Here is a 12,184-nt window from a genome sequence, read left to right on the forward strand (position 1 = left end):
GCCTCTCTGCCTGCCCCCCACAATTCTCCCCAGGCCACGCCGTTCACCAGCCCTGCTTTACACTCTCCTTGAGGTGAAGGAAGAGAGGACCCCATGTATCTAGTTCCTAAAATCCTTCTGAATCAAAAAGGGCCCTTCTGTGATTGAGTATCTGCACCGGTTGGATTTCTGCTCATCGTGGAGCTTTTGAAAGCTTGGCTGCCTATCCAGGGGAGGGGAGGAAGTGGGGCCACGCCTCCTCTCCTCAGGCCACACCTCCTCTCCTCAGGCCACGCCTCCTCTCTGCCCCTCCTTCTCTCCCTCCCTTGAGAGTTTCTGGCTGCCTGGAAACGTGTCCCTGAACTGGCCATGCCTCTTTGCTTGCCTGCATGGAGGATGGAGAGAGGGGTGGATGCGCCTGAATATCAAAGCCATGAATGTTTATGCGGCTGGAGGTTTTTAAGCAGAGGTCGAGTCGCCATCTGGCAGGGCATCTTCAGCTGCAACTCCCGCATTGCAGGGGGTTGGTCTAGATGGCCTTTGGGGGTCCCTTCCAATTCACTGTTTCCCCCAGGAAGGAAAGCCCAGGAGCCTTGCAGGGGGCCACTGGGAGGGAGTGGGAAGGAACACTCAGGGCACGCTCCCTGGACAAAATCCATTCCTTGACACAGCGATCACCTTAACTCCGCTCCCCCAAAAAAGACCGGTTTCCAGCTGTCAACAGCCTGATCCAGCGGATCAACTTCCGCAAGCGGCGGGACTCCCTCATCCTGGGCGGCGTAATCGGGATCTGCACCATCCTCTTGTTACTCTACGCTTTCCATTGATGGGACGCTTTGCACAGAGACTTCTGAGCTGGGGGGGGGGTCCATTGCCTAGTCTGGGAGGGACAGGCAGGCAAAGACTGTTGGAGTGCCCCCCTCTGGTGAAATCGAAGCCGAGGGTCACGCAGAGAGGAGGGCGGCATGGGGGGGGTCACGCTCCCTCTCTCTGAGGCCGGCCACAACCCCCAGAGGTGTCTCCCCCTTCATCTCTTTTCAGTTACGGTTGTACTCAAAACATGTGCATTAACGCTTCCCTTCTTTTGAAAAACACACACATATGCGTAGGCTCAAGGTGAGTAAACCTGTGTGACAACGCTGCCACCTTTAGTGTCACCTAGGACCATATTTTGGTGGGGTTGGGACCCGAAAAAGATCCATCACCAATTTTCTCAAACCCACCTGCCCATAAAATGTCGAGTCAAGCCTTTCTCAAATGTTTTGAGATCTTGAGGTGGCTTCAAGCCAGCATGTGCTGGTTTTATTATGAATACAGCTTGAAGACATCTGGTTTCTTTAAAAATATATATATAATAATTCTAGCCTGGTCCAGCCGTTCGATTGTTCCTGCGTTACTTTGAGCCGCCGCCTGCCTCTTGGAGATCCCTGCAAGAGATCCAGTTGCTTGGCTCCCTTTTCACAGCACACCAATCTGTGCATGTTCAGGAGGGATTCCTGGTGGATTTAAGGAAGAGGGGAGATCCTCTGGGGGTGGGGCGAGGGATATAAAATCCCCTTTTTGGAGAAAGGGACTTTTGAGAGCGACCAAAGCCTATCATCTTGACTCATATCTCTGGCCAGGGCTTCACATAGGACCCGTTTTTTTTAAAAAAAATAATCTATTTTAATTTAGATGGAAAGCTATTCTAAACATTGTTTTCTACTGTAATGTATGTGGCATTCTTTTTGGGGGGGCGGGGAGAAGGCGCAGTCAGAGCATGAGGGGAACACATAAGGGCCATCATGTTTGACGTGGAGAAGGGCTTGTGTGTTGTTGGAATCTCTCTTCGTAAAACTGTTGAGATATAGATGGCCATGCTCCTATTTAAAGGACTTAAGAAAGAGAGAGACACGTCCTTTTGGATCTTGCAACGTCGTGGGGAGGGTGGGATGGCTGCAGATGCATTTATTTTTATGTCTTTTCTGTCCTCACCGGCATGAATCAGTCTTCTCTTCAGATGTCACCTTTGCACACCAGAAAAGAAATCAGATTGTGAGCTCTCTTCTCCCGGGCTTCCTAACCTGTCCTAAAGCAGCCTGCTCCTGTTCTAACAACAGACACTGGATTTCCAGGGGTTTGGGGTTTTTTAAAAAAGAAAAATAGGTTTAAAAAATTACCAAATTGTTGTGGCAGCCTCTCCAGACTCAGACAAGAGATCGCCGTTTTCCATAGAAACAAATGCGGATTCCGTGTTCCGCCCATTCTTTCAGCGAAAGTGGGGAGTCGGACTAGAGCAGCCTGTGGCAGCCTGGTGCCTTTCCTTCCAGGTGTTCTGGACTGTGACACGCCATCGAAACATCTGGAGGCACCAGGTTGGCAAAGGCTGATCAAGAGACCTTGCATCAGTCACTGCTTTAACTTAGAGGCTTCCAAGTAACCTGTTTCTGGGCCCAGCAAAGACCATATCCCGTGCACCTTGTGCAAAAAGCAACAACACCCAAACCCGAACCATTGGAATTAATACACGATCTGTTCAGATAGACTCAGAAAATTGCCATTTTACAGATTCTCCAAATTCCTTGAGCTAATTTAACTGTTGATCCTGTTTCGGTTTTGAAGGCGTTTTACCGTTAGTGCTGATTTTCTTAAACAAAAAAATTACAGGGGTTTATATCCTTTGCCTACAAGGAGCGGACACATGGTTGATAGTAGGGAAATATCTTCGGTTCCATACAAACCGTTGACTTGGAAAATAGCGACAGGGAAGATTAAAGGGCAATTAAGTGGATTTGCTATCAAATTTCTGCAACCAGAGTTGGAAAGGATGACCCCTGGATTCTCTTTTATTTTCTTCTGTACTTTTTGGCCACATGTCAACGGTGGTTGTACTCTGCTGAGATGGGAAGGACTGGGTTGCTTTCTGTAGCTGGCAAAGTAATAAGTTAAGCACTATCCTAAATAAAATCCATTTATTTAATCTTAGAATTGTTAGTTCTTTTCCCCCTCCCCGAGATTCAGCAGAAGTCTATTTGGAGCATATCTTGAGAACTCGTGAGGAGGTAGGAGCAGTGGAGAATGAGATACAGAACTGATGTCGTTCAGCTAGAGAGGGTGCAGACGTCAGTATGTAACAGAATGTTCCATGCTTCAGAACACACACAGAGACTCCCTGCCTGTGGAAAGCTAGCTCATATTAAATCCTTGATCCTCTAGTTTTCAATGTGCAGGGTGGTTTGTTACTTCTCAAATGTGGGGAGCCATTGAAAAGAACAAAAATTGAGTTCCCCAGCTGTAATCTGTACTGGTACACACTCCTACAGGATCTGTGCTGTGCGATTTTGCCAGACGTGTCGTTTGGCTCATGGAAAACTGACTATGCATTGTCAGCTGTGGGTTTGAAGGAAATGGTTTTTAGAGGCCAGATATCCCTCTCAATGGACACCTTCAATACGTTTCATGGAGAAAGTGGACAGAGAAACACTTACCTCCCTCTCTCTTAACACTAGAATTAGTGGACGTCCAGTGAAGGTGAATGTCGGGATGGATTAAAGAATGGATCTCTTCATGCAAACGCAGAATTAAACTATGGAACTCTCTGCCACAGGAGGCAGTGATGGCCACCAACTTAGGTGGCTTTAAAAGAAGATAAGACAAATTCATGGAGGATGGCTACAAGCCCATGATGTCTGCGTTCTGCCTCCACGGTCGGAGGCAGCCATGCTCCTGAATCCTGGTTCCTGGAAACTGCAGGAAGGGAGAGAGCTCTTGTACCCGAGTCCTGCTTGCGGGCTTTTCAGAAGTTGCCTCTGTTGAGTAGAGGATGCTAGACTAGATGGGCCATTGCCCTGGTCCAGCAGGTTCTCATTACATTCTCCCGAAGCTCTTACAGATGAGATGGCAAGGAGAGGCAGGCAGGCAATGAGTTTGGGGGAAGCCAAATGAACCCCCTTTCCTCAGTAGCTGTCCATGCCTCAGTACCATGACAGCGACAGAAGAGGGCTGCTGCCTTCACGGCCCGCTTGGGACCTTGCTGCAGGCCCCTGGTTGCCCCTGTGGGCAACGGGACGTCAAACTGGAGAGACCTTCGCTCTCACATCCTTTTGAAAGCTGCTTTCTCCACTTCCTACCCACGGGCGGGGAAATCCTGGGGCAAGCGCACACAGCGCAAGGCCATTGCTCTTGCAAATTGGCCAGGTGTAATTGCCTCCCAGAAGAGGCCTGGCAGCTCTGAAGCAGAGAAGCGGTGCCGGGTGATGTCTCCCCTGTGGCCGCCTCCCAACAAACGCCGCTGCTTCCACCGCACCCTTTGCTAGTCACAGTCTGCTGCAGCCCAGGAAAAAATGCATTGGTAACCGAGCCCAGTGAGTGGGTAGCGAGTTCGAGTTTTGCCCTTTCCTCCAGCCACAAGAAGGCTCGTGCGAAGTCAGGCTTTGCAAGGATGACGGAGCAGCTGCAGGTGGCCAGTGGTGGTGGTGTGGTTTGGGTGTCAGTCGAGGATACGAGAGACCAGGGTTCAAATTCCCACTTGGCCACAAAGCTAACTAGCCGACCGTGAGCCAGTCGCTGCCTCTCAGCCTAGCCTACCTCACAGGGTTGTTGTGGGGATTAAATTAAGAGGGGGAGAACCATGTTCACCACCTTGAGCTCCTTGGAGAAAAAGGTGGGATATGTATCAACCCATCCATTTATACGTATGTGTTAAAGACCAGATCATTGGGGCAATTGGGGGTGCTATCCCACCAACCTCGGCCTGCCCTCATCCAATCCCCACCTCAGCCTTCTTCCTTGCCTACAACCCAAGCTCAGTCAGTAGAGCATGAGACTTAATCTCAGGGTTGGGTGTTCGAGCCCCACGTTGGGCAAAAGTTTCCTGCGTTGCAAGATTACCTTTGTGATTCTACGATTCTGGTATTCCAACCAGGCCAGGGAGTGTCTCCACTTCCCATTGGATCTGGCGCCCCCTACTGTTGGTCTCCCTCTCTTCTGCCCTACCAGTTCCAAAGGGCCCAGCCACCAGCACAACCACCAGAGGTGCCAAAGCTGAACTAGGAATAGGAACAGTGCCGGCCCTACCATTAGGTGGGATGAAGCCACCACCCCAGTGGGTGTGCCTCCCACCTCACCATCCTGGCAGAGAAGTGGCACCAGCATCAATTCTGATTTCCAGTGGGACGCCACGTGAGATCTTGCAGAGGCCTCCTGTACATTTCTCCTCCTCTATATTTCGCTCTAAGAGGCTTTGTTTGGTCAGAATCAAGTGCAGTCATACCTTGGTTCTTGAACTTCATCTGTTCCAGGAGTTCGTTCGGCTCCAGAAACCATTTGAAAACCAAGGCGCTGCTTCCGATTGGCTGCAGGAGCTTCCTGCACTCAAGCAGAAGCCGTGTCAGATGTTCAGCTTCTGGAAAACGTTCGCAAACCAGAACACTTACATCAAGGGTTTGCGGCGTTTGGGAGCCAATTTGTTCGGAAGCCAACCCATTTGAGTACCAAGGTACCACCGTACATTACTTCTGGTAAATAGCTGCTAGAGAGTCATGAAAAGTTGTGTCCCAGACTTTTTAGACACATCTAGGTCTGTATAGTTAAAGCTATGGCTTTCCCAGTAGTGATGTATGGAAGTGAGAGCTGGACCATAAAGAAGGCTGCTTTTGAATTATGGTGCTGGAGGAGACTCTTGAGAGTCTCATGGACTGCAAGAAGATCAAACCTCTCCATTCTGAAGGAAATCAGCCCTGAGTGCTCACTGGAAGGACAGATCCTGAAGCTGAGGCTCCAAGACTTTGGCCACCTCATGAGAAGAGAAGTCTCCCTGGAAAAGACCCTGATGTTGGGAAAGATGGAGGGCACAAGGAGAAGGGGACGACAGAGGACGAGATGGTGGGACAGTGTTCTTGAAGCTACCAGCGTGAGTTTGACCAAACTGCGGGAGGCAGTGGAAGACAGGAGTGCGTGGCATGCTCTGGTCCAGGGGGTCACGAAGAGTCGGACACGACTAAACAACTAAACAACTAAACAACAACATGCCATCTATTATCTGAAAACAAAGGGACGCACAGAAGCATGGTTTATCTCTGTCAATGACACAAGGATGCTGTGACATAGAACTACCTTTCAGGTAGGAACCAACGGTTCTGTCTCAGGCCGCTGCAGAAAAGGGCCCCTCTGTGATGTTGGGGGGGGGGGCTATATTTGCAGTCATAGCTCCACCTACTTTCCCCCTTAACTCCTGAAAAGCATACGAAAACCAGAAAGGAGCCTGCTGGATCAGGCCAGTAGCTCATCTAGTTCCCAGCATCCTGTTCTCACAGGGACTAACCAAATGCCCCACAAGCAAGACCCAAGCAACTGGCAATCATACTGATAATGTATTTTGGTGCTTTTCTATTGCAAACTGCCCTGTGATCTAAAGATGGAAGAAATTTGATGATAATAATCCACAAGCCTTGCTGTGTCCTCAAGGTCTTCTCTTTAATCTCCCTGTTTCCACAGTTCTGCTGTTTGAATCCCCTCTTTTCCCCCTCAGGTCTGTTTGGGTCAAATAATTGCAAGCTGGTTCTAGATCTAAAATAAGACACAAAGGCAATTAAGCAAAATGAAGGGGGAGGCGAGTATGTGTAAAGAAATGAATGAATCTGCCTTAGCCCTTTTTGATGGAAATGTACTCCTGCAAAGGAGAAATCATCTTCTTTTCGGGATCTATTATTCATGGGGACCCATCGGGTTGTTGTATTTATTAATATTATAGAAGGTGGAAGAAGCTGGGCTCTGCAGCTGCTCTGATCTCCAGCAGCCCTGCACTTTGCACCTGCCTGGCTGGTCTCAGGTGTGTTGGCTGTCCAGCCAAGGAGGGTGGGGGGTGAGGGTGCTCCTTGGGATTACATCCTGTCTTGTCCAATCCTTCTCTCTTAGCAATTGGAGGCAGGAGGGGGGGATTTGTTTGTGTTTAAAACCCAAGTTTCTAGTCCTCTTGTTCCTAAGATAAGGACAACTTTGGATCTTCCTGCCAAGGAAGGCCAGTATCTCTCCTTCGCCAATAGTTTTCTGCCTCTGTGCAGACATTTGTTTCCTGAAGACATTTTAACCTGTTAATTTTAATGTCTCCAAATGAATTGAGAGGATGTGTTGCTTATATAATGCCTGGTGGTTGTTACATGGTTTGCAGGTTGGCTACAGAATTGGGTTGGGTTTGCTGCTCCTCCTCCTCTCTCTTGTTTGATTATTTTGTCATTCCTTAACATGGTTTCTTTAAAAAACGCCCTTGAGCCTTTAATTTAAGGGGAAAGATATCTCTTATTACCTTAATTGTATGTCAAAAGTACATCATTGGTAAAAAGTTGCCTGTGACTAATTAATGAGAAGAGCTCTTCAGCCGGATTGGGCCAAAGGAAGCCCTTCTGATCCAGCGTCATCTTCTGACAGTGATCAAATTCCCCTAAGAACCAAGATAGATTGCCTTTTGGACCTGGAGGTTCCATAAGAAGAGCCCACAGCTGGATCAGGCCAGAGGAGGCCCATCTAGTCCAGCTTCTTGTCCTCATAGTGACCAAGCAGTGCCCCAAAGGGAATACCACAGGCAGGATCTCTGAGCACCACAACAGCACTCTCTCTGTCTGTGACTCCCAGCAGACGTATTCGGAGGCATCCAGCCACCAACAGTGAAGGTATTCCCAAATTCATCATGGTTTCAATCAGCTATGTCCTAAGTCCTACAGATCAAGCTGTTCACTGCAAAGTTAATGAATTAAAATAGTGTCTGTGCTCCCTCTCCCTTCAGGACTGCAAATATGTTTGTGGCCTTTCAAATAGGTTCTGGAGCTCTGCTCTGCTGAGCGATTCCCTGTAAACCAGGGGTCAGCAAACTAAGGCCCAGGGGCCAGATCCAGCCCAATTGCCTTCTTAATCCGGCCTGCAGACGGTCCGGGAATCAGCGTGTTTTTACATGAGTAGAATGTGTGCTTTTATTTAAAATGCATCTCTGGGTTATTTGTGGGGCATAGGAATTCGTTCGTTTCCCCCCTCAAAATATAGTCCGGCCCCCCACAAGGGCTGAGGGACAGTGGACCGGCCCCCTGCTGAAAAAGTTTGCTGGCCCCTGCTGTAAGCTTTCCAAGGAATGTGCTTGTTCGTGGTTCCTACCCCCCTTCCATCTAAGAGCCGTTATGTTTTCTCGCTTCTGTACCCAAAGCCTTAATCTAAATGGACAAGCCAGTTAGCAAGTCTCCCACCAGGCAAGCAGAGATGGAAACATGAATTTTGCCTTAGCTGTAAAGATCCGTGCTGCAGGTCTTGTCCACCGGCACATAAAGTCACGAGCTGAGAAAACAAAAATCCCTCTACGAACCCAGAATATGCTGGAGCAGTGTAGCCCCCCAAAGTGTTGGCTGGGGGCTTTCTGGGGTGACATTTAGTGCTGCGTTCCCAGCCCTAACTGGAGATGCCACTAGGGGACTGAATGTGTGACCTCCTGCATGCAAAGGAGGCGGCTGTACCAAACAGCTGTGGTTGCTCCCCTTACAATAAACCAAGATGTTAGTCCTCATGGCTCTGAACAAAGGCTTGAAATGCAAGCATATGCCTTATGCAGATTCTGCCCTGTGGTCCAGACAGGTCAGTGTTTTCCACACTTACCGGCAGTAGCAGCAGCAACTCCCGGGGTTTCATGCAGGAGACATTCCTGGCCACATCTGGAGATATGTCACAGGGGCGGGTTGAACCTGGCGCTTTCTGCAAGCGGAACAGATGCTCTCAGCCTCCCCTCTCCCCTCCTCCCACACTTTACAGATCAATTCTGCTGATTGTGTAAACTGGCTTACAGCCGGCGCTCGGGAGATGATGACAAGGGGGGAAAGGCGGGTTGTGTTTTATTTTATTTTTAATTTGCTTTGCTGCGATAATGCAAGCTTGGCTGTTGCCGTGAACTCGCTTCCATTTGGCAGGGAGAGCCGGATGGGAAGAGAGATGCAGCAGATCCACTCGGGGGAAGAAAACGCCTCCGGAGGGAACCTGCTTTTGGGGAGGTGGCGGCGCCCTTTGCTGCAAAGCGGGATTCTGTCGCTGCTGGCTGTAGACCCCAGCAGTCCAAATCCCAGCAGCTCGCAACTCATTCCGGACAAAGTTGCTCCTTCCGTTTTGGTAGCTGAATTCAGCTTCCAGCTCTGAAAGTGTTGTCTTTCTGCTTATCTGTGTCGGGGAACCTGCAGCCTTCCAGGTCGTGCTGGACTGAAGACTCCAAGCATCCCATTTCCGCATCAGCCAGGCTGGTTAACGTGAAGACCATAAGGATAAGGAGAGCCTGCTGGATCAGGCCCAACATCCTGGTCTCACAGTGGCCAGCTGGATGCCTCATGGAGGGAAACCCTCAAGCAGGGCCCAAACACAAGAGCCCTCTTCCCTGCTGTGGTTTCCAGGGACTGGGATGCAAAAGCATTTCTGCCTGCAACTGTGGAGACATGGCCATCGGAGTCGTAATAACATTATCCTTTGCAAATTCATCTTTTAAAACCATCCAAGTTGGTGGCATCACTGTCTCCTGTGGGAGGGAGTTCCATAGTTTATGCACTGCGTGTAGAAGGACTACAACTAATCTAGAATGCGGCAGCTAGACTGGTGACTGGGAGCAGCCGCCAAGACCACATAACACCGGTCTTGAAAGACCTACATTGGCTCCCAGCACGTTTCCAAGCACAATTCAAAGTGTTGGTGCTGACCTTTAAAGCCCTAAACGGCCTTGGCTCAGTATACCTGAAGGAGCGTCTCCACCCCCATCACTCAGCATGGACACTGGTTCAGCACCGAGGTCCTTCTGGCGGTTCCCTCCCTGCAAGAAGCCAAGTTACAGGGAATCAGGCAGAGGGCCTTCTCGGTGGTGGCACCCGCCCTGTGGAACACCCTCCCACCAGATGTCAAAGAGAACAACAATTGGGGGAGAAATTCAGTTGAAGTTGAATTCAATTCAAACCTGCCAATTTTGCAGTTTCCAAAACAGTGTGGGAAACGTAAACACAGCGATCCTTTGGAATTTGAACTGGTGCTAATTTTGGGGTGCAGTTCTTCAGCTGGAGAAGGCCCGCCAAGATTTGTGTGTTGGCCCGAGGTGTGTGCAAAAGTGCATGTGACACATAAGGATGCACTATGTTGTGCTTGTGTGTATCTATTACTAGCAAAAATGAGTATATTTTATAAATGAGTATAAATGAGCCCTAAATGGCCTCGGTCCAGTATACCTGAAGGAACGCCTCCACCCCCATTGTTCAGCCCGGACACTGAGGTCCAGCACCAAGGCCCTTCTGGCGGTTCCCTCACCTCAAGAAGTCATGTTACAGAGAACCAGGCAGAGGGCCTTCTCGGTGGTGGCGCCCGCCCTGTGGAACGCCCTCCCATCAGATGTGAAGGAAATAAGCAGCTATCTTATTTTTAAAAGACATCTGAAGGCAGCCCTGTTTAGGAAAGTTTTTAATATTTAATGCTGTCTTGTTTTTAACACTCGATTGGGAGTTGCCCAGAGTGGCTGGGGAAACTCAGCCAGATGGGCGGGGTATAAATAATAAATTGTTGTTGTTGTTGTTGTTGTTGTTATATTGGGAGAGGTTTGCACTGAGATGCCGACAAGTTTCCACAAGGCGCACCCATTGCAGGAGAGAAGCTGCTCAGGCAAAGAAGCATTTTTTAGGGCTGCAGTTTACAGGGTTTCTTTGCAGCTGCAATGCCGCTTTAACCAGATTGCTGTTCCCCAAACTTCAGATAGGCAAGACCTCCTTCTTATTATTTTCCTGAATTGCACCTGCAGTTAAACCTCCCCGGTCGTGTTGGTTAGAGCAGGGATGGCCATCCCCGCAGGAGCTCACCTCTGAAACACACAGGGCTGGAGTCAACACAGGTGTATGTCCTGACTCAGAGCGGAGACTCCTGGAGAGAGACAGCAGGCAGCCTCTTACGAAGCTCTGAATTCCACAGCACCTCAGCAGTTAGGAGTAGAAAATGAGGCTGGGTGTAGCAAGCAATAGATATTTAATTTTTATGAGACCTCTGGCAAGGGCTTTTATTTAACTCATACCTCCCGCTTCACGATCTGGAAGGGACTGTTTCAACAGACTTGAGTCCAGCCCAGGTTTTGACCATGCATGGTAACTTTTCTGTTTATTTGTCATCATGCCAAGAAGTATAAAGACAAAAATACGATACAATCTCTTGCAGAAAAGGAAGAAATGGAAGACAGAGATATTTTCATCCAAAAATAAAGGAGACCCCCCCAGAATTCCCAAACACCAACCTGGAGTCTGTAGAAATGAGAAGATAGAGACAGTTTGGCTGCCTCAATTTCTTTTCTTTTCTCCCTGGGATGGATGTGTGAATGCTGCTTCCTTGCATGATCTCTCGCGAAGGATCCGGCCTCCCGATCCCCAGTGAAAAGTAAATGCTGACTCCATTGCTAGGCCAGTGGATTAACAAATCTCCAAATATTCTGATAATTGATTCTATGGAATGTGTGGAGTCCAGATGTTTACAGCAGGAATGATCAGAACTTCCCCAGAACATCCCAGAACACAGGAAATGACCAAGCCAGATCACTGCTGTATCTTAGCTCAGTCCTCATGTGGACGCTACAACTCTACAATTATATGATTCTATCCATCGCTGTGTTCATTTTCCTTTGCCTCACCCATTCCTGCCATGCAGCTTCCAGAAAGTTGCCGTTTGGCCAGAAAAGTCCTCCCACCCTTGACTGCTCTTCAGGCAGGAGTTCCCCCACCCTACTTGGAGATTGCAGGGATTGAAGCTGGAACCTTCTGCATGCCAAGCAGATGCCCTATGGCCAGTTCCCTGAGATCCTAGTCCTCATGGTTCTGGAAAAAAAGGTTGATTTAAAGAAGAATCTGCCTTCTGTCCCTTGGCCCTAAAAACATTAAGGAAAGCTCTGCTGGATCAGACCAAGGGCACATCTAGTCCTGCATCCTGTTCCCACAGGCTTCAACCAGATGCCTATTATGGGAAACCCGCAAGCAGAAACTTAGCACAGGAGCCTAAATAAGTACAGGTACCTCGCAGCTTGCAAACATTTGTGTGCATTCAGCTTTATTCGCTTGGCAATCAATTACTGTATTTTTTGCTCTATAAGATGCACCAGACCACAAGACGCACCTAGTTTTTGGAGGAGGAAAACAAGAAAAAAAATTCTGAATCTCAGAAGCCAGAACAGCAAGAGGGATCGCTGCGCAGTGAA

General features: G+C 49.0%; 1 protein-coding gene across 2 annotated transcripts in view; it reads left to right on the forward strand.

Moving 5' to 3' along the window:
• Positions 1-2,946, forward strand: part of GOSR1 (golgi SNAP receptor complex member 1) — a 45,521-nt gene extending 42,575 nt beyond the window's left edge. For both annotated transcript variants that reach the window (XM_083588021.1, XM_083588020.1), the window contains exon 9: positions 682-2,946. In XM_083588021.1, coding sequence (XP_083444147.1) covers positions 682-806 — 125 coding nt within the window. In that variant the 3' untranslated portion in view covers positions 807-2,946. The remainder of the gene's footprint in view (positions 1-681) is intronic.
• The last annotated feature ends 9,238 nt before the right edge of the window (positions 2,947-12,184 follow it).

This window comes from Podarcis filfolensis (assembly GCF_964270895.1).
Source record: "Podarcis filfolensis genome assembly, chromosome: 15".
Classification (NCBI taxonomy): Eukaryota; Metazoa; Chordata; class Lepidosauria; order Squamata; family Lacertidae; genus Podarcis; species Podarcis filfolensis.